At 36.7% G+C, this 22,028-nt stretch overlaps 1 protein-coding gene across 1 annotated transcript in view; it reads right to left on the bottom strand.

Moving 5' to 3' along the window:
• HNRNPLL (heterogeneous nuclear ribonucleoprotein L like) overlaps positions 1–22,028 on the bottom strand; it is a 56,737-nt gene that overhangs the window by 22,949 nt on the left and 11,760 nt on the right. The window contains exons 2-4 of the mRNA XM_027865490.1: positions 18,064–18,182; positions 10,244–10,481; positions 730–815 (exon numbers count right to left, since the gene is read on the bottom strand). Of these exons, the coding sequence (XP_027721291.1) occupies positions 730–815; positions 10,244–10,481; positions 18,064–18,182 (443 nt within the window). The remainder of the gene's footprint in view (positions 1–729; positions 816–10,243; positions 10,482–18,063; positions 18,183–22,028) is intronic.

Raw genomic sequence — 22,028 nt, 5'->3', positions numbered from 1 at the left:
TACTAGATAAATAATGGAAGTCACTGAAAACTGAGCAGGAGAGTGACATAGTCAAACCTACACGTAAGGAATATTTTAGCAGTGGTGTGAAGGTTATATTAGAGAAAACTAACTAAAAGCAGGGAAACCAGCTAGGAGGCTATTATAAAAGTCTAAGAGAAGTGGTGAAGGCCTAAACAAATAATAATAATAATTTACACTGATCCAGAGCTTTAAGATTTGTGAAGTACTTGACACACCTTATCTCACTAGACAGTCACATCAACCCAGTGAGATAGAGATCCTGCTTTAATTTCTCTGGTCACAAAGTAGGCTGCTCAATGCTGAATAAGTCATATTGGTAGGTTGTTTACTACTGATTCCAAAGGCCTTAAAATAAAGTTAATTTACAGTGAACTTCAAGGGAGGACAGTATACAGATTATCTAATTATTATAAAAAGAAATCCTATAATTGGAAAAAATTAAAAATTTAAAATATAAGAGATTTATTTTAAAGTTACTATTAGAATCTTACAATTAATTAAGCACCCTGTATTAAAGTCACAAAATCTAAAATTTGTGCTTTTTTTTTTTAAAAAAGTATGCTATATGTAAACTTTTCTGAAACAAAACAGGAAATATCAAACTGTTTTAATAAGTACTGAAGCAAGTAAAACTACGATGAACATCTGGATGAGACACTCAGAGTTACAAATTACAAATGAGTACAAGTATAAAATAAAGGATATTCAACCATTGCTTGTATTCCATTTCTCTTGAATATGACAATCCGTTGCACTTTTCCAACAGGATTGCATACTGTATATAAAACATCCTAAGAAGGAAAAAAAAAAACTTTGGATTTATCAAAGTATTCATGCTATAAAATTCAGTTAGATTATTATTATAATTAAAAGGAAATTAGAATAGCCCTACTATCCCTTAAAAATAATAACAAAACCAATTACTTCTACTGACAATACATGGAATACCAATTTTCTAAATTACAAAAGTATTTTAAAATTTTTAGATGAATCTGATATACAAAAATGTCTCTAAATACAAACACAGCCATGTTTCTTGTCATTCCAAATATTGTCAAAAGAGTACATTCAACTAAAATTACTGTTAAGAGAAAATAAACAAAGTATAGGCAATAAGGATATGTAATTAATAAGGTCATGAGATCCAAATGGGTATTTCTGTCAAACAAAATTGAAGTAACAAATGTTGTACAGAAAAAATAATGTCAAATATGCTATGCATTTATCCACTTATTTCTTCTTCAAAATGTCAACTCTGTTAAGATAAGGACTAGAGATTCTTTGAATTGCTGTATCCATGGTACTTTCACTGTTAAGAGAACATCCCTGGTTTGAGGTTCAGATAGACAAATTCACTTTGCTTTGTTTCATGGCTACAGACTGACCTGTCTGCCCAGATAGTCTGAAAATACATGGCCTTTGTAACAAGAGCTGAGGGTAGACAAAGTAATACAAATCTACCATTACTGCCAGCAAAACTTAAAAGTACGAGTTATAATAGCACATCAACCAGGTCACCATCTACAAAGGACAGCTAGTATAGTAGTCTGTGTCCAGGATCTTACTTAAAAGGATATTCAAATGTTATAGAGAATAAGTTAATATTAAGATGTGCATAGTGATGATCTTTTATCTTTAATTACTCAGGAAGACAAACTACCAATTGCTTAAGATATCTACTAACTATACTCCAGAGGCAAATGGTAAGCAAAGAGTGGTGTGGAAGAGTTGTGTCCCTTAAGAGTAAAATATGGAGCACTGAACTCATATTACAACAGATTTGTAAACTTGGTAAATAGTGTGCCTAATGCTACTTCTCTTGGTCTCCTTTATATGCCTGAGAGCTGCTGAAGCTTTAATCAACACTGTGGGATATGGTAGCAGGCAATCAAAACCATTGCCTTAATGATAATAAGGTATGGCTTACCCCCAACCCCTTGTTCAACAATTCAACTCAACCAGTATTTATTAAGCACATCTTATGTGATAGGCACCAGGGACACAAAGACAAACCCTAACCAGTCCTTGCCTTCATGAAGCTTACGTGTACTCAGATTAGTGGAGTGAGTGTTTGAGGGAGGGGAAGCACTAAAAATTGTAGGAACTCTGGAGAAGTCTCTTGTAGGGCTCCTCTGTTGAGCCTTGAAAGGAACCAGAGATTCCAAAAGTTTTGAGGAAGGAAAGAATTCTGGGCCTTAGGGACAGTCTGTTCAAAAGAGAAACAGGAGATGGTATGTCCTATACAGGGGACAGCAAGTAGCCTAAAGTTACAGATATTAACAATGTAAATATTACAAATATGTAACTACTGTACAAAATTAACTACCATAAAATATCTTTTCCCTCAATTCTGAAGCAACTTTGCAAAGAGCCTAATTTAAGTTAACTCTCTCTTCCCCACTAGTTTTTCTTTACTTCTAGAAGGGAATCCTTATAGGACAAAAACAAATCCTTACATGAGAGACACAGGATCATAATAGAAAGGAATGGGATTTTCATGTCTGTGAATAAAAACATAATGAATGTACTAAAGTTAAACTGTTAAAATATTATACTTAATTTTAAGTCAAGCTCCTAGCCTACCTGTCCAGCAATCAGAATAGTTCTGGTAAATTTTACTGAAGAAAGGGAGGAGAGCTGCCACAATGAGGGAAAACCTATCCCATACTCCTAAGGAAGAGCAGTATCTCTGACATTGGGAAATGTTAATCAAATCAACTTTAGGCAAAGACTTGAGGTTCAACAATCATTCCTCGGAAGGGGTGTGACAATTTTTCCCATGGCTAGCAAATTATCCTCAACTCAGAATCCCTGGGATTTATTGAGTCTATCCTGCCTTCCCTACTACCACTCCCTGACTCTAATGCCCATCCAGGTCAGCTGTACCCTTACCTTTCCCTATACCTAATGACAAACCCCTGTTCTATTGTTTTAAAACTGCCTTCATATTAGACACTTTCCTCTCATGATCACTCCACCTTACTGCAATCATGAAAACCTGGCTTGTGTCCCTGGCCATCTGGATGTACTTTCTTGTTCCCTCCTCCCCACTACTACTAATGCCTTCCCTCTGAGATTACTTCCCATTTACATTGTCTCTATCTTGTACATACAGAGTTGCTGGCACATTCTCTCCCATTAGAATGTGAGCTGCTTACTCCTTTTTGCTTTTCTTTGCATTCCCAGCACTTAGCCCAATGGCTGGCACACAGTAAATCCTTAATAAATAGTTACTGAAGATGATGATGATGACCTCAACACATTTGGCCAAAGAGGAAGACACTCCTCCTACCAGTGCCATTCAGTAACTTTGGCTCCTTTGATATTCACTCCATCCAGACACAATCTGAGCCTGGTAATCCAGAGCCTAGTGGCAGTTATCTATTGGCCTTGGGTCATTCTCTCTCCTTTCTGAAGGAATTTAGTACCTGGCTTACACTTAGAAGAAACTCAGAAGTCACCTAGTTCAATCTGCATCTGAACAAGCATCCTCTCCATAATATCCCTAACAAGCGCAATAAGATCATATCTCCTTTATTCCAAAATTTGTATATCAAGCTAATGCAGTTGGTCCATTAAAGTCCATTACAAAAATCAGAGGTTATTATTCTGGGGGGAAATCCAGAGTAATAATAACATGAACCTCCCTAACTACCTAGACCTTGTTATCCAGAGCTTTTGTGAAAACTGATAGCTTTCAGAAATGAATAGGAAAAGCCATATGATATTTAATGCAGTACTACCACACACTGAAACAAAGCTGAATGGAACCTAAAATATACATCTCCAACCTAAATACTACCCTTTATCTCTGAGGACTTCAACTTTAATACTTCTGCTCTTTTCCAACACCCTCATTTCCCAGTTCATCAACCTCAACTCTTATGGTCTGTATCTTCACTTCACCTCAGTCATACACAGGGATGATCATGCCTCTGAGTTCATCATCACCCACAGGAAATCACCTCCAGAATCAAAATCTACAATTCAAATTCACCTGGCATCTGACCCAGATCTTCCCTATCCTTTCATTTTCCCTCTGACTCTGTCCCTTATGTCCCCCTAAACCTATTCTCTCTCCCTACTTCAACCTATAGTCACTCCACCCTTCCTTGATTTCCCAGGTTATATTGTAGCAGAGGTCACCCCAGCTGAGTCTTGGAAAGAACTAGGGATTTCAAAAAGGTAACGAATAAGAAAGGAGAATATTCCAAGCACATCTCTTCTGAGTTATAGTCCCATACTGCCAACAGCCAGAGGCAAATCAAATTTACTTTTCTTTCCCCTTGTACACACTCTTCATCCTAACTTCCCAACTTCTATTCAGAATACAAGGGACAGCTAGGTGGCGCAGTGGATAGAGCACGGGCCCTGAAGTCAGCAGGACCTGAGTTCAAATCTGGCCTCAGACCAAACACTTGACACTAGCTGTGTGACCCTGGGCAAGTCACTTGACCCCAATTGCCTTAAAAAAAAAAAAAGAATATTACCATTCTTCTAATCAGTAAATCAAGCATTCATTAAGCATTTAACATCAAGATAAAAAAAAAACAGGCAATCCCTATCCTCCAAGAGTTTGTATTTGAATAGAAGAGACAACACATAACAGAAACTGGTATATAAAAGATATATTCTGAGTAAATACAAGGCAACTTTACAGAGATAGCACTATCAGCCTGGGATATCAGGAAAGACTTCCTGCAGCAGGTATCACTAAGTCTTGAATGATGCCAGGGATTCTAAGAGGCAGAGATGAGGATGAAGTGCATGTTAGGCATGCAAGACAGGGCAAATACACGGCAGATACAAGATGGAGCAATTTATGTGAGGAACAACAAATAAGCTCAATATGGTCGAACATAAAGTACATGTAATAAGACTAAAACCACAGAAAAGAGTCAAGTTGCAAAGACCTTTAAATGCCAAAGTACTTGATTTTAGAGGTAACTGGAAACCACTAGCATTTACTGAGTAGGCTGATGACATGGTCAGACTAGAACTTGAGGAAAATCCATCTGGCAGCTCTCTAAAGGATGGTTTGGAGTAGGAAGGGACTTGAGGCAGGGAGATCATTTAGGAGGCTAAAGCAGTAATCCAGATGAGAAGCGTTACACTAGGGTTGTGACTATGTGAGTGTATAGAAGAGGACGTATGACAGAAGTCTTCTGGAGATAGAAACGTCAAGATTTGATGAGACACGCTGCAAGAGTGAAAGTAAAGAACTGAGGAACACACTGAGGTCATGAATCTGTGTAACTAGAAAGATAGTGATGCTCTTAACAGTAATAGCAAAATTCAAAAGAAAAATGGGAAAATGATGAGTTCTATTTTGGACATGTTGAGATGCCCCTGAGATATCCAGTTTAAAATGTCCAACATGCAGTTTATGATATAGGACTACAGCTCAGGATAAATACACAGATCTTGCAGTCACCTGCATAGAGATGACAAATGAATTCAAGGGAGCTCCTGAGATCACCGAGAGAGAGTATAGAGGAAAAAAGAGGAAGCGGGTTCAGAACAAAACCTAAAGGGATGCCTATGGTTAGAGGGTAGGATAGGAATGAAGATCCAAGAAATGAGATTGAGAAGGAACAATCACACAGGTAGAAGAAATAAGAACGATATCATGGAAACATAGAAAGAAGAGAATATCTAGGACAGTGTCAACGACAATGTAAAATACTGCCAAGAAGTCAAGGATGAGGACCAAGAAAAAGCCATCAAAAAGCTGACAATTAAGAGACTATTGGTAATACTGGAGAGTGTAGTTTCTGTTGATTAATGAGGTCAGAAATCAGAGTGCATAGGGTTCAGAAAAGAGTGAAAGTGGAGGAGGTAGAAGTTTGCAACCTCAAAGCCATCCTAAATTCCTCTTTCTTCCTTTCTCCAGACCCCATATTCAATCATCTGCCAAATCGTGCCCATTCTACCATAATATCTTTCAAGTCTGTTGTATTCTCTCCACTCACACCACAACCACCATGATTCAGACCCTCATTACCTTACCTGGACTACTGCAATAACCCTCTAAATGGCTTCCCTCTCACTCGCCTCTTCCCTCTCCAATCCTTCTTCCACCTGGTTGCCAAAAAGCACAGGTCTTACCATGCCACTCTCCATGGCTACCTATTGCCTCTACGATAAAATACAAATCCCTCTGCTTAGCATTTAAAGTCCTTCACAATCCTACTCCAGCTGATTTCACTCTTCCTCCTAGCACTCTGCACTAGCCAAACTGATGTCCTTGTTATGCTCCATAAATGACATCCCAGTTCCCACCTCTGTCTTTGTGTAGGTTGTTTCCTATACCCAAAACACTTTCCTTCTTTACCTCTGCCTCTTGGAAGACCTAGTTCTCTTCCCAACTCAACTCTCCCAGCAGGTGCCTCTGCTAATTCCCACAGTTATCAGTGACATTCAATTGTTTCTATTTTGTTTTGGATTCACTTATACATGCTCTAATAAATACTTGTTGAAATGAACTGATAATCAGTCAAAAAAACTAGACTGGGAAAAAGTGAGTCACAGGGCCTAAGGAAACCATATTTACAGAAAGGGAAGCAGTCTGTGGTTAGACTCAAAGATAGGAAGACAGAAATTTTAGCTGTGATGGTTACATAGTAAAGATTCAAATACTGAATCAAAGAATGAATGACTAATTATGGCAAGTAAAGCTCTTTAAAGTTACCGCAAGATAATAGTTGGTTGGTTATTGTCCGTTCTCAAAGAGGACCAAAATGATATCACTATGTTAGAGTCAAGTTACAGTGTGTCCAACTGTAGCTGATCAGACCAACACGAGCTCGGAATGCTCTACCACAGGTCGGGCACAATTAGTCCATGTGAACATTTTGGGTGCAGCCTCTAAATTTGTGCATCTCACATTTCTTTTGAGCTACTTCATTTCTGCTGTGCTCACTGAGCACAGCACCTTCTCTGATGAGAGCACACCTATGCCAGTGTCTCCCATGTCACACAACCCAAACCAAATCACACAATTCCAAAGTTCTATCTATTAAGTTTTCAAACTGCCTAATTGAGATTCTAAGTATCCATTAGAGTAGGGCTAGTTATCTGATCACATTTGAAAGAGGTCCCTAAGTGGCCCATTATCTGAGATTTCGGGCAAGCAGGTACTAGAAAAGGATCCTACAGTATATTAATAGTGCAATATTATAACCTTATTAGAATAATGTATTATATTTAAGTCAACAAGCATTTATTAAATGCCAACGATGTGCCAGGTACTGTGCTAAATACTGGGGATATATATAAAGGCAAAAAGAATTCCTGCCCTCAAAGGAAGCACATTCTAGTGGGAGGAGACAACAAGCAAACAACTGTGTATAAACAAGGCATATACAGAGTAAGTTGGAAATAACCTCAGAGGAATGACACGAATGTTAAGAAAGATAAAGAAAGGCTTCTTACAGAAGGTGAGAATTTAGCTGCTATCTGAAGAAAACCAGGGAAACCAAGAGATGGAGGTAAGGAGGAAGAGCATTCCAACCATGAGAGATAGCCAACGAAAACACTTGCAGTTGGGAAATGGAGTGTCAAGTACAAGGAACAGTAAAGAGGCCAGTATCAGTGGATTGAAGACACATGTACAGTGAAGGGTGTAAGACATAAGATGACTGAGGGACAGAGACCATTTTGCCAGTTGTGGTAGATAGAGTGGAGTAGGGAGAGACTTGAAGCAGAGAGACCAACTAGAAAGAAGGCTATTGTAATAGTCCAAGTGTGAGATAACGAAGGCCTATACCAGAGAAATGGCAGTGCCAGAGAAAAGAGAAGGAAGCATATTTAAAAGATCACTGTGAAGGTAGAAATGGCAGGTCTTGGCAAGAGATTAGACATGAGGGGGTGAGAAAGAAGTAAGGAGTTGAGGATGACAGGCTGTGAATCTAGATGATTAGGAAGGATTGTGGTACTCTTAATAGTCGTAATAGGGAAGTTAGAAAGAGGTAAGGATTTGGAGAGACAGAGAATGAATTCAATTTCAGACATACTGAATTTAAGAAGTCTATGGATGTTCAATATGAGATATCAAATAGGCAGTTGTATATGAGAGACTGGAAGTCAGAAGACAGGTTAGGGCTAAAACAAATGTGAGATTCATCTGCATAGAGATAATAATTAAATCTGTTATAATTCATATTCAATATATGGTTTTATATTATAATGCATCAGTACATATTTAAATTTTTCAAACATTCTCTGTAATGTATAATTTTATAAATACTTAGGTCAAGAAATAATTGTTTGATTAAAAAGTAGCATAACTGTGATTCTCTGGAATTCTCAAGATGCAAAGCCTAGAAATTACAAGCCGTCATAAAGAAAATAACTAAGTTGGATCATGGTTATTCCTCCAACTACCAAACAATTAAACTTCAACCTGCCATCTAGTGGAGGAAAAGGTCATACTCAGGGGAAAAAAAAAGATGACCTTAAAGTTAGGTAAGTTAGATACCTCAGCAGAGTCTAGTACCAAATTAATAACGCTAAAATGTTAAAGAACTTGAATAAAGAAATGTCAATGTGATGTGAACTACCATGAAGCCCTGAGATTTAAGGTAGAAAGCTATACTAACTTAGACTTCCCTTACTCTATATTATTAGTCTAGTCAAACTCAAGTGTTTCTTTCACTTGCTTGTCTCTAAACAGTTCCTTTTTTAATTTAATGTATAAAAGGCAGTTAGATGGCACAGTGTACTAGACCTGGAGTGAGGAAGACTCAAAGTCAAATCTGGTCTTAAATACTTACTAGCTATGTAAACCGGGCATGTAACTTATTAACCTTTGTCTGCCTCAGTTCCCTCATATAGAAAATAGGCATAACCCATTATATATAATTGGTATATATATCCATGTCCCAGGAGGATTGTGAGGATAAAATGAGACAGTATTTGTAAAGTGTTTTGCAAACCTTAGTTATAATAATTCTAACTACTAGGATTTTTCCCAATAATATGAATAATTTATAATTAATAATATTGTTGTTAATAATATTAATGCTGTCTCTATAAAAATCCTAATTTTATATAAAACCAAAATATGAAAAGCTTATTTCTTAGGCTTCAATGAAAACTCAAGTGAATTAGAAGAAAACAAGAAAGATAAAATTTAAAGTTTTCAATAAAACTAGTTTTGAAATTATTTTAACAGGCTGTTTAAATCATTTTCAACTTTCAACATGGTGAATTGTGTGGCTGACCTAAGCAAACATTCTGCCTTCTCCATTGTGAGGTTCTTCCCTCATAAGGTAACATCTGAGATAGCCTAACAGTCTTCAAAGCATTCTCTGCCTTATATTCCCTGCCCTTTGGTTTTCTCTCTTATTCTCAAAAACTGAGCTGACAACAGTGATGATCAATAGCATTTATCAAATAACTTGTTTTATTTACCTAAGTTTTTCTTGCCTGCCATTATTAAGATTTTTTTCTTAAATTTTACAATTACATAAACAAACTGAAGAGAACCTTTCCATCCTCACTTTGGAGCACAGGTTCCCACTGCCCCCTGGGAGGTGCTAGAATGATCCAAGGATATGGCAGTAGCCTTGGGTGCAACTGGGGAGTGTTGAATAAAAATAAAAATAAGTAGGGAGTGGGGGGGGGGTGGAAGCATAAGAAAAGAAGAGAAGATAAGAAAATTTTGAAAAACTGTTCATACATGTTTCATCCGTTGTGTAACAGAGTTAAAGTCATAGTGATTATATTATTTTCCAAATAAACACACAAAATGCAAGTTATAACCTATCAGTGGTCAAGTTTGCTGACAGGTCTTAACAAGCAAGTGTTGGTAACTGAGTATGTGGCGCATTGTCAAAAAGTCCCGCATGCATCAGCAGGAATATGTACATGTAATGACTTGTTTAAAATACAATACTATCTGGTTACATGATGCAATACTGCATCCTCAAAATTTCAATGCAGAAAAAAATCACAAATTTACAATAGATTATTAAATTTAAGATTTTTTCTTAATATATTTTTTTTTGAAATGACACAATTTTTAAAAAAATAAACTGTTAAAGGGTTAAAGAAAGTAGATTTCCAGGGGGGTGCCGAGTAATTTTTTTTTTAAAGGGGGCAGTAGGACAAAAGTTTTGGAACCTCTGCTTTAGAGGGAAACTTAAAAATCCAGAAGCATGGATCAGTGAGATTTGCGATGTTGAAAACATATACACATACATCCATACATACGTACCACTGTGATTGGGTAGAGGGGGTTCTGAATGGATAAAAGAAGAACTTTGTTGCCCCCTGAGGGATCATCAGTATTTCCCGGCCGAGTGATCCTTTTACTTGTAGAGTAGTTGAAAAAGGCTTGTTGGCCAGCTATATAAACTGGTTCATCAGCAGCAAAGGTGACACACTCTTTGGCACTATCTATGTTTTCAAATTCCACTAGAGCCTGGCGCTTAAATGGCATCATCATCACATAGCTAGTTTCAAAAAAAGAAAGAAAAGTGTGAGTTCATGTGCAGTTTCCAGACTCTTTTACATCAGAACAAGTACTAATAGTTTTTCTTTAGTAAAACATCAGATCACAACCTTGACTATCTTTACTCAACATTAATCTACTGTAGAATTAATCACATACACCGAAGATGAAGTGTTTATTTAGGCACTTACTTCTCTGAGTTATCCTATTCCTAGAAATGTTTTCTGCTACCTCCCTGGGTCAGAATTATGGTCACATTCACAAGGAAAGTCCTAACTAGGTGATGGACCTAATAGGATATTCTTCACTAACAGGCAAAGGAAAGAATGCCACTCTCAGACAATAATAGCAGATAGCACCCTAATATGGAAACCTAACCTGACCCTGAAGTCAAAGTTATACAAAGAAAAACAGACTGATATCATCCTGAGGAAAATCAACCTCCTCTCCCTGCCTTATCTGGGTTGACCTAATAGCCTTCAATACCAGGTAGGTTATTACATATCAGGTAGGTAGTAATAACATCCTCAACCTCACAGTGACCCAGGTAACTCTCTAAACTAAAAGTTGCAAAACAATAGTCAAATATGCATTGGTAAAGGGAATTTTAGCATCAGGAACTCCTTATATTAAGACTCAACATGGTAATTTTGTTGTTGATAATAATAACATACATTTCCAAAATGTTTGGCAAGGTCAAAATGAGTCACTGTGGAATGATCAAATTTTTGATGTTAAAGTATAGCATTCTCTTAAATATTTACTACTGTCTTCCCCCTTAAAAAAATTTTTTAAATTACACTAAAAAACCCTATTTTATAAGATGCATCCATTGTTCAGCCTGGTACCTAGAAAAAGCCAGTATGTTTAAAAACATGATTCTCACTCTTGGTACACTATTAGCCATGGTTCACACTCAGGTTACCAGGGCATCCTGGTATCACTACAAGAAATTAAGGGGCACAGGGCAAACAAGATAAAAAAAATTTTTTTTCCTTTATTATGTGGAAGGATGACTTCAATCAATACTTTAAGGGTCTGATTTCATTAGTGTGGGTACTCCCTCTACCAATAAATATCACAACACATTTACAATATAAGTTGTCTTTGAGAGTTGATGTGGCTGAAATATTCATCACCCTGGAGCCAACCTCTGGTGATGAGCTTTTCTGAAGTCAGGTTTGTCCTTGTACAATAAACATAAAATCCATCACCAGTCTCAAACTCCAAGACTTTGCAAACCGGCAGGACTTGCAAGAGTTTATACTCTTTGATGGCAAAGCTTTTAAGAACCCAGAGTCCCCTACACACAACAAGGAAAAAGGCTTTCAGAGAAGGGGTCTAAGGAAGGGTCCTCAAAACTCAGCTAGTCCCACTTTCTCACTTTACAGGTGAATAAACTGAAGCCCAGGGACATGCCCAATATCACACAGATGATGTCAGTGCCATAATCTGAACCCAGATCTTCTGACTCCAGAGCCAATATTCTTTCCACTGTATCAACAATAATATTTATTAAGTGCTTACTATATGCTAGGAATGAGGTCCTATTTACTCTGGCCATCCTAATCTAAAAAGACAATGGAATCTGGAGAAAGTAAGGCAGTGCATTTAAAGAGTGACTAAACATAAAGGCAGAATACAAATCTTCAGAAGAAACAAAAAGATGATTTTCTAGAAAAGGAGAGCCTTCAAGAAGAAAGAGTGTACAAGAATTTATATAGCACCCTGGACTCAGAGCTCTGCCAAGAAAAAAAGACTGAGGAAAATTAACCTCCTACCCCTATCTACCTATCTGGATTGACTTTATATCCTTTAATATTAATCCTACCACGTTAGTAATAACATACAAATAACATCTTTTGCTTCTTTGGACAAAAGAACCAAATAAGCTAAAGGGCTAAGTGATGAATTCTTCATAGGCCTATTATACACCTGGCCTTACTGACTTTTGCTTTCTATTACTCAGACCAGAAGAAACAAAAATAGATTTAAACTGGAATGAACAACTTTATAATCTAATGCCTACTTTTAAGAGTAGAAAGAAAAATAAACTTTCTTCTTTCTTGTCAGGGTATCATAACAAAATATCTTCATCTGTACCATACAATTTAGCTCTTTGTTATACTGATTTATTCTGTTTAATATGTGTCTTGTCTCCAAGATTACAACTATCTTGAGGGCAGAACTTTAGAATCCTCAAAGTGGTGCTCAACAGATATTTCCTGACTGATGTCTAGATGGCAAGAATTTGCCGTAATTAGCTACAGAACTGATGGATATTTCCCCCCAAATGGCTCTACAATAACCTAGCACTGAACAACTGTGCACAATTGGTCCTGCTCTTCTAGCTTCCTACATTTCATGATGTTACAATCATTCCAATATCAAACTCAATTTTTGTTTTCAAAGTTTTCACATTTAATTTTCCCAACACCTTATCTCTAGACAACAGCTCTAACATTTCTTAGCGATAAACAGCTACAAAGAGAGGCTCACATACCAAGGATGAGAGAAATATGCAAAGCTGCCTGCTTCTTGCAGCTGCTTGATGAGAATGCACTATCAACACATTGGCCAGCTGATTCCCACAGTCCAATGCCAACACCAAGGTTTCAATTCAAAAAAGAATTTATTAATGCCAAGTGCCAGTACTATGGCAGGCCCTGATGAAAAAGAAATTGTCTTGCCTTCTAGGAGGGATGTTTACATTTTACTTGCATTCAAGTCTACTATCTGCTATGACCAGACATCTGCTTCGATCCAGAGTCTCCTCAGAATAGGCCCAAGTGACTATTTCAATCATGGAACAATTCTACCTTCCTAACAGTTACTCTATCTGAACTCCAAAAGGTCGAAACTGACATGAAGCTCCTGGCACCTATTCTAAACATAAGAAAACTGCCCTTGGCTTTCGTTGGTTTCAACTTGAACCATCAGTACTGAAACAGAGCCATAACAGACTTCAGAGTAGAGGGGGGAGAAGAGAATAACACTTTCTCAGGTATTCAACTTTCATAACGTGCTACTATTGCATAATAAAAGGCTCAACCTCATTCTGTTTGGCCACTTCCTTCAAAAAGGAACCTATTACTGCTAGATACCTTCTGAGCACTCATTAGCTATTTTTAATGCCATCGACATACTCTGAATGTCCACTTACTTCCCAGAAACCTTTACTGTTCAAAGCAAGAAAAGCACAAATTATGCTAAAATTTTTCTACTGAATCTGCCGTTTTATGAGGAGCAATGTGGCATAGTGGAAAGAACACAAAACCCGAGTTTGAATTGTACTTCAGACACTCTGAGTTCTGTGAAGCTAGGCAAGTCCCTTACCTTCTCTGAGCTATCTCCTCATCTGTAAAAGGAATACTAATAGCACCTATCTCACAGGGTTGTCATAAGGATCAAACGACAATGTACATAAAGGGTTTGGTGAACCATAATGGGCTATTATAAATATCAAATATTATTTTCAGCTTGGTTTACATCTCAGATGCCTACAAACTAGAAAATAAGGGTTTTGTCAAAAAATAAATATAATCAACTCAACTTTCAATTGACCATATTAAGAATAGTGACAAATATTAAAACATAATTTATTACACAGCTTTGGAATACAGTATATAGGAACACAGATTTAAAGGTAAAAGGATAGATTTAAAGGCAAAGGGGACCCTAGAAGACATCTATTCCAATCTCTTCATTTTACAGATGAAGAAACTGAGACCCAGAAGGTGAATGTTTTGGCAAAGATTCACTGTTCTGTTTCAATTAACAATCCATTTACATAGCACTTTATCGTTCACAAAACAATTTTCTCAAAAGAATCTTGTAAAGTATTAAAAAGTATTATTGATTTCATTCTAAAAATGAGGAAAATAAGGGTCAATGAGGAATGTTTTGTCTGAGTTATATAACTATTAAGTTACAAAGCCAGAACTAGAAATGGTTCCCAGGAACCTTCTGGTTCCCTATCTAGACTCTTTCTACTACAATACAGTGAAGAGCCAGGAACTGTAGGACTGAAAAATGGTTACACAGAATCTACCCATGGATGACTAATAATTCATCAAGGAGAGGGCTGCTACAGTTGAGAAGACTATGTAGTTAGAGAACCTGGGTTGAAATCTAGTCTGTGACCTTGAGCAAGTCACTTAACCTCCCTAGGCCTCAGTTTACTCATCTGCAAAATGAGAGGGATAACAGGGACAGCTAGGTGGTGCAGTGGATAGAGCACTGGCCCTGGAGTCAGGAGGACCTGAGTTCAAATTCAGCCTCAGACACGTGTTAGCTGTGCAACCCTGGACAAATCACTTAACCCTGACTGCCTTGCAAAGAGACAGAGACAGAGACAGAGACACAGACAGAGACTAGATAGCCTCTAAGGTATCTTCTAGCCTTTCCCAGGTCATCATTAACTCCTTAACTCTCATGATCTGCAACTCTACTCTGCCTTGAACACACACAAATATGTTCACATCCTCAAAATCATCATCATAGGACTTAAGATCCTACAAACCTAATATCCTTGATACCTTCCTAGAAAACAATCCTTATATGCCAAGTTTTTTTTAACCCATGACCACTTCTAATATACATAAAAATCTACACAAACTAGCAATCAGTTCTGCAACTTATTAGGTATGTGTCTTTGGGCAAGTCATGCTACATCTCTGGATCTCAGAATGCTCATCTATAAAATGAGATGACTGGGCTGGGACGATTTTTGCAAGTTCCTGGCCCAAATGAACTATATGCTAGCATACCGTAAATATTGGCAAATGTGATCATTGAGTCATTGTCAGTGATATATGAAAGGCTGTGAAGGATTAGAGAGAAACACGGTGGGAATGGAAAAGACAAATGTCCCAATTTTCAAAAAATGGGGAAAAAGAAGTCTATAAACTACAACCTAACAAATTTTACCCACTGGAATACCTAGAAAAATTCTGAAACATTATTTACGGTGATGCGTAGCGAACATTTGAAAGTGAAGTAGTGATCCAAGGAGCCAGTGCATCGTCGTCAAGAAGAGTTCATGCTAGACTAATCCCATGTTCTTTATTTGACAGAGTAAGCAAATTCAAGAGACTGGTGTAGATAAAGTTTAGATTTTAACAAAGCATTTGATAAATTTTCTTGTGATATTCTTGTGGAAAGATGAAGATGTGGGCCAGATGATAGTACAATTAACCACTTAACCACTCTGAACTGGTTCAATGGCCAGACTCAAGGCATAATCATCAATGGATTGATGTCAACTTCAAAGGTCATCTCCATTGCAATGCCCTAGGAATATGTGCTTGGCCCTATGCTGTTTTATATTTCTGTCAGTGACTTTGAATAAAGATGTAAATGACACACTTACTTTGTTTGCAGATGACAAAAAGCTGGTAAAGATAATTAACAAATTGTAATTGGTCAGAATTCAAAATAATCTTGGCAGGCTAGAATACTGGGCCTAATCTATCATGAAATTTAATAGAGATAGATGTAAAGTCTTACACCTAAAAAATTAGAAATGCCGGAAGGACTGCAAGAAAACAGGCACATCAATTTACAGCTAGTGGAGCTGTGGATTGATACAATCATTCTGGAAAGCCATTTGGAACCATCGCCCAAAAGTTACTTAATTGTGCTTATCCTCTGACCCAGCAACACCACTACTAGACCTATACTCCCAAAAGACATCACAGAGAAGAAAAGAACCCATATAAACAAAAATATTTGCAGCAGCTCTTTTTGTGGTGACAAAGAACTAGAATCCAAAGAGTGTCTATCAACTGGGGAATGACTAAACAAATTCTATCCTATGAATGTAATAAAACAAATACTATTATGCCACAAGAAAATATAAAAGTGATGGTTTCATAGAAACTGAGATGTATGAACTAATGCAGAGTAAAGTGAGCAGATGATAACAATATAAACAGCATTACAAAGAAATAATTTTGAAAGACTTAAGAATGCTAATCAACGTTATGAATAAACACAATTCCAAAGTACTGATATTGAAAAATGCTACCCATCTCCTGAGAGAGATGATAGACTCAAGTTACAGAATGAGACAATATACTTTTACATAGCCAATGTGGTAATTTGTTTTGCTTGACAATACCTATTTGTTACATGAATTTGTTTTTCTTTTCTTTTGCTTTTCATTGAGGGGAAGGTAAAAAAGAAAACAAATACTTAATTTTTTTAAATGACCTATGAAGAGTATGTGAAAAGAGGAAAAAAAGGCTGAAGAGCTAAAATATACTGAGGTAGCAGTGGCACTATAAACTAACCTGAACTTCAGTTTTTAATGGATTTTTAAAAATACAAACATCTTTTCCTAACAAAATTCATTTCTCAGGGGGGGAATTATAAAAGCCTTAAGCAGGGTTTCACATTTGAGAAAAATAAATACTATTTTCTCCATTCTTCTTTAAAGGTCCTAATGGAGACTAAGAGTTTCCTATTAATTTTACCAAAATTGATTTTACAGCCCATACTGTTATCAGGGTAAATAATCAATACAAGTTCAGTTTTTCTTTCATCTATAATGTTATTTTTCGAGGGACAAAAGATAACATCTAAATATCATGTACCGGTTCACCCCCCCCAAAAAATGTCCAACATTTGGCTCCAAAAAAGTCAACTTCACAAGTACAAAAAGAGGAAGGCATGGTTAGGTATAAATTTATCTTAAAGAGTCAGAGGAGTTTTCATGGACTGTAAGCTCAGCAGAAGTCAACACTGTGTTGTGGTGACCAGAAAATCTAATATAATCTTAGGGTGTATTAAAAGATGTGCAATATCTAAGATGAGGATGAGTGAAGGATTGCTGTATTCTGCCTGGGTCAGATGAAAACTGAAGTACCTATGTTTAGTCCTGGGAACACTTTAGAAAGGACACTGATAAACTAGAATATGTCCAGAGGACAGCCACTGGGAAGGTAAAGGACAAATTCAAGTCATGTGAGGATTAACTGAAGGAACTGAGGATAATTATTCTGGAAAACTTAGGGGGAACATTATAGCTGTCTTCAAGTTTTTAAAAGAGCTGTCAGTGGAAAGGGGACTAAACATGTTCTCCTTTGCTCCAAAATTAGGAACCAGGAACAAGTAGAAATTGCAAAAAGGCAAATTTAATCTTCATTTAAGAAAAAACTTCCTAACAATCAAAGCTTTTAAAGAGTGGAATGGGCTGGCCCCAATCTGATTCTCTTCCCGCCAGTAGCCCCCACTGGAGGTCTTCAAGCAAAGGCTGGATGACTATTTTGAGGATATTCTATACAGAGGACGTTCAGTTATAAGTGAGGCTAGATGGCCTCTGACATCCCTTTCAGCTTTTCAGATCTTGTAATTTCTGTGGCCCTTCACATCCCTTCCAGCTCTAAATCTGTGCTGGATGAAAGATGCCTACATAAGCTTCAGAGGGAAGGAAAACAAAATGTGCACACAAAACCCCAAAAGCATTGGTTTAAAGGACTCTGAAACTACGTCACTCCCAAACTTACCATCTATTATGTTAGGGCACTACAGACCCATCCCAATATTTCAAGTAAGTTGCAGTTATTGTCAATTGTACATACCATATTGTTCCAAATTTTTCAAGAGCCTCCACAAGGTCTGCTTCCACAACTGATTCACACAGCCCTCGAACATGAACAACAGGAGAAACAGAAACTTTATGATGACTTCCACCTGCCTCCTAGCAAGGGAAAAATAAATTTCTGGTTATATCTTTTAAAGTCTAAATATCATACTTTTTGCAAATTTAATTTCTGCTTTTAAAAACTTAGATCATATCCCCAAATGAAGGATTAGTAAGACTACTTAAGAGAAAATTATTCAGTTAAACATTGGGTTTTCAAAAGTTCTCAAATAACTTTCTATCTCGACTTGAAAGCAAAACAAAATTACTTCAGAATTCAACTCTGCCTACAGTCACAGATACTATTTCAAGTAGATATCTTGATATAACTTGACTGTGGCTACATCTCACTATTTACCTTCATTCTATTTCCTTCAAAACCCAAATTCTAAATAACCTTTGGTATCAAAAATCCCATTTTTGTCCTGGATGGCATTAACCAAATAATACTGTACCACTCAAGATGTTGACAACATACTTTCTCAGTTGTTTTTCTCCTATAGTAGTAATGTATTTATCATTATCATTAATCAATTAACTAGGGAATAATCTGGTCCCATTACAATTTGGGAAATAGCTCACTTAGGGACCAATTTGCATGACAACCTATAATTTCATGTTTCTATCTTTCCTGAGGAGTATTAAATACTCAAACCTGCTAGTCAATGGAAAGGAATCATAAAATATTTGAGCTGTAAAGTACCTTAAAAAAATTATCTAGTTCAACCCTCTCACTTGATAGATAAGGAAACTAAGGTCTAGAGGGGAAAGAGGGAAATGGGAAGGAGTTAAGCATTTATAAAATAAATGATTTGTGCATGGTACACAAATTAGCAATATAGGTCCAAGTTCTTATTCTCAGTCAAATACTCTTTATACTGTAGCATGCAGCCCCGAATACTCCCGGTTGATTCCTCTATGAAAATATATCCTTCGCCTAGCAGGGATACTATGAATCTTTGAATACAAACTATTTAAATATAAATAAGGAGTTTCAAAAATGCTGAATGTAAAGTAAATTACAGACACTAGACAAAGAAAAGACTCTAGTAGCAATCTACTCCAACTGGTCATTCTACAAATTGGGAAATTAGGACTATGGGACATTAAAAAAAAAAAAAAAAAGACTTGACCAACAGTACACAGTTGAATCTGAACCCAGGTCCTTTGATTCTAAACCCAGCATTCTTTCTATCTATACATACCATGCAGCATCTTCATCTATGAAAAATGCTTTAAAAACAGATGACTTTAATGAAACTATGAAGCAGATTGTAAGAAAATATTTTGATACCCAGGAAACAACCATTATCAAATCTGTTTACTGTGTCTTCAACTACTCCATTACATGAAACTTCTGTTCTAATAGACTGCACATTGACATCTCTTTTCCTTAGCTCACACATTCCCCATTAGCTAGAAGACCTATCTCTTTCCTTTCTGCTTAACTAAGTCCTAGTCTCTAAATATGGTCCCATCCCACCTTCTGGATGATACCTGTTGCTGATCACCCCAGTTATCAGTGATCCTCCTCTGATCTGATTCAGAACTTTGTCTTTCCCATTCATTTGGCCCTTAAAAAAATACTCAGTACCAAAAAATCTCAACTATATTATAAATCAACTTGGTACTGGTTACAAAATAGTAAAGTGGGTCTGTGAAAGTGAGTAGAAAAGAACCAGGAGCAAAAGCAGTAGCACACTGAGTATGTGCCAGATGTTAGAGACACAAAGACAAAAATGAAACAGTTCGTGCCCTTAAGATGCTTCAATTCTATCAGGGGAAACAGGTACATAACTAAAAGCAAAATATACACAATGTAAATACAAAGTATTTTCAAAGTAGGTACTAGCAGATGGAGGGAAGAGCATCAAAAAAGGTTTCATACAGAACATTTCATTTAAGTTGAGACATGAAGAGAGCTAAGGATTCTAAGAGGAGATTAGGACATTCCAGGAATGGGAGACAATCTGCGCAAAGGCAAGGAGAATGGGAAATGTCATGCTGTACAGGAGATACAGCACAGAGACCAGTATTGCTGGATTAGACTGTGTGAAAAATAATGAGTAATAAGACTAAAAATACAGACTAAAGGCAGATTGTGAAAAGTTCTAAATGCCAAGCAGAATATTTTATCCTGGAGGCAACAGCAAGTCAGTAGACCTCCAAACTCTAGCAAGGGAATGACATATTCAGACATATATTTTAGGAACATCAATCACTTTAGCAGGTATGTGGAGAATGTACTAGAGAAGGGAGAAAGTGGAGGAAGGGAGATCAATTCAAAGGTTATTACAGTAGTCCAGAAATTGTTAAAAAGAGCCTGAATTAGGGTGGTGCAAGTGGAAAAAAGAGAATGGATTTGAGTCTATGTGGAGGTAGAATTAATAAGACTTGGGTCTCATTTTCATTGTTGATAAAAGTCCAATAACATGTGTGTGTGTGTGTATATATATATAAATATAACATATATAAATAAGACAGAAAAGTTCTATATATACTAAAATATTCATTTAATCATCAACAGGTATCTTGCTATCTTTGCAACTCTAAGTATCTTGCTATCACTGCCCCCTTTTCCTCACTTAGAACATCACACTCTAGACCCAGCTTCATTGACCATGCCCCACCTGCACTGGGAGAATGAATCTACTCAACTGAGTTTAGTAGTTTGGATTAGTGAATGAGTATAAATTTACCTATCCCAGCATACAGCATGGAGCTAGCCCAGGCCATGCAACATATCCCATCCAAACATCGACCCTGGACATCATGCCATCTGCCCTGCTGTGATGTGTATTCCACCCCCCTCCAAACCAGATGACTAACTGCATTAATAAACCAACAAATAATTATTTAATAAATACTATGAGCTCAGTACTGTTAGCCAGTGTGAGAATACAAAAGAAGTATATAGATATGGTCATGTTTTAACTTCATATGTATAATGGGTAACATATTTCTTGCCTTCTCAATGTGTGGGGGCAGGATTGAAGAGAAGGAGAGAATCTGGAACTAAATTTTTTTAAAAAGATATGGTTATGCTTTCAAAGAATGTATCATCTAGTTAGGAAAATGAGACTAACAATTAACCAAGCATTTATTAACTAACTACTAAGTGCTGTTTCATGAGAGAAACACACATATTTAACTACATGTCAATAAGCATTTACTAAGCACTTACTATGTTCCAAGCATTGTTGCTAAATATATACAAAGTAATATGAGATATTGGAGAGGAAGGGAAAGAAAAAGATCCACTAGCAGATGTGATCTGAAAAAAAATCCTTTAGAAGGTAGCATGAGCTGGGTTTTATAGGATGATACATCAGAAAACTAAGTAGTAACTTGATAAAATTTTATGGTAGCAAAAAAAAAAACCTGCAAACAAAGATATGGATAGATTATGATAGAGGACTGTCAAAGTATTATTGTACCATAAAGAACATGAGAAATTCAGAAAAACATTAAAAGAATTATTAACTATTGTAAAGCAAAACTTGGTATATATGTACACACACACATATGACATAAATGAAAATAACATAACATAAATGAAAATACTAAAAGTCAGACAAACTGATTAATTGCAATTACTAAACTGGTTCCAGAAAATAGATAATGAAGCTCACTTTACTTCTCTCAGTAGAGAGTGAAATAGCCTTTAGGTGCAGAATGTTGCAGAAAGTAAAGGAGAAGAAACAGTGTTGGTAGTCCCGTTTTCATGTAAAACCACTCTAGCAAAGATCAAGGAATCAATCAATCAATAAAAATTGATTAAGTACCTACTATGTGCCAGGCACTATGCTAAGTGCTAGGAATACAAAAAGAGGCAAAAGACAGTCCCTGCCCTCAAGGAGCTTACAGTCTAATGGGGGAGACAACATGCAAACACATACACCA

This window comes from Vombatus ursinus, unplaced genomic scaffold, assembly GCF_900497805.2.
Source record: "Vombatus ursinus unplaced genomic scaffold, bare-nosed wombat genome assembly UNPS02014778.1, whole genome shotgun sequence".
NCBI lineage: Eukaryota > Metazoa > Chordata > Mammalia > Diprotodontia > Vombatidae > Vombatus > Vombatus ursinus.
The sequence above is the reverse complement of the archived record's forward strand: the minus strand, read 5'-3'. Positions and strand labels throughout refer to the sequence as shown.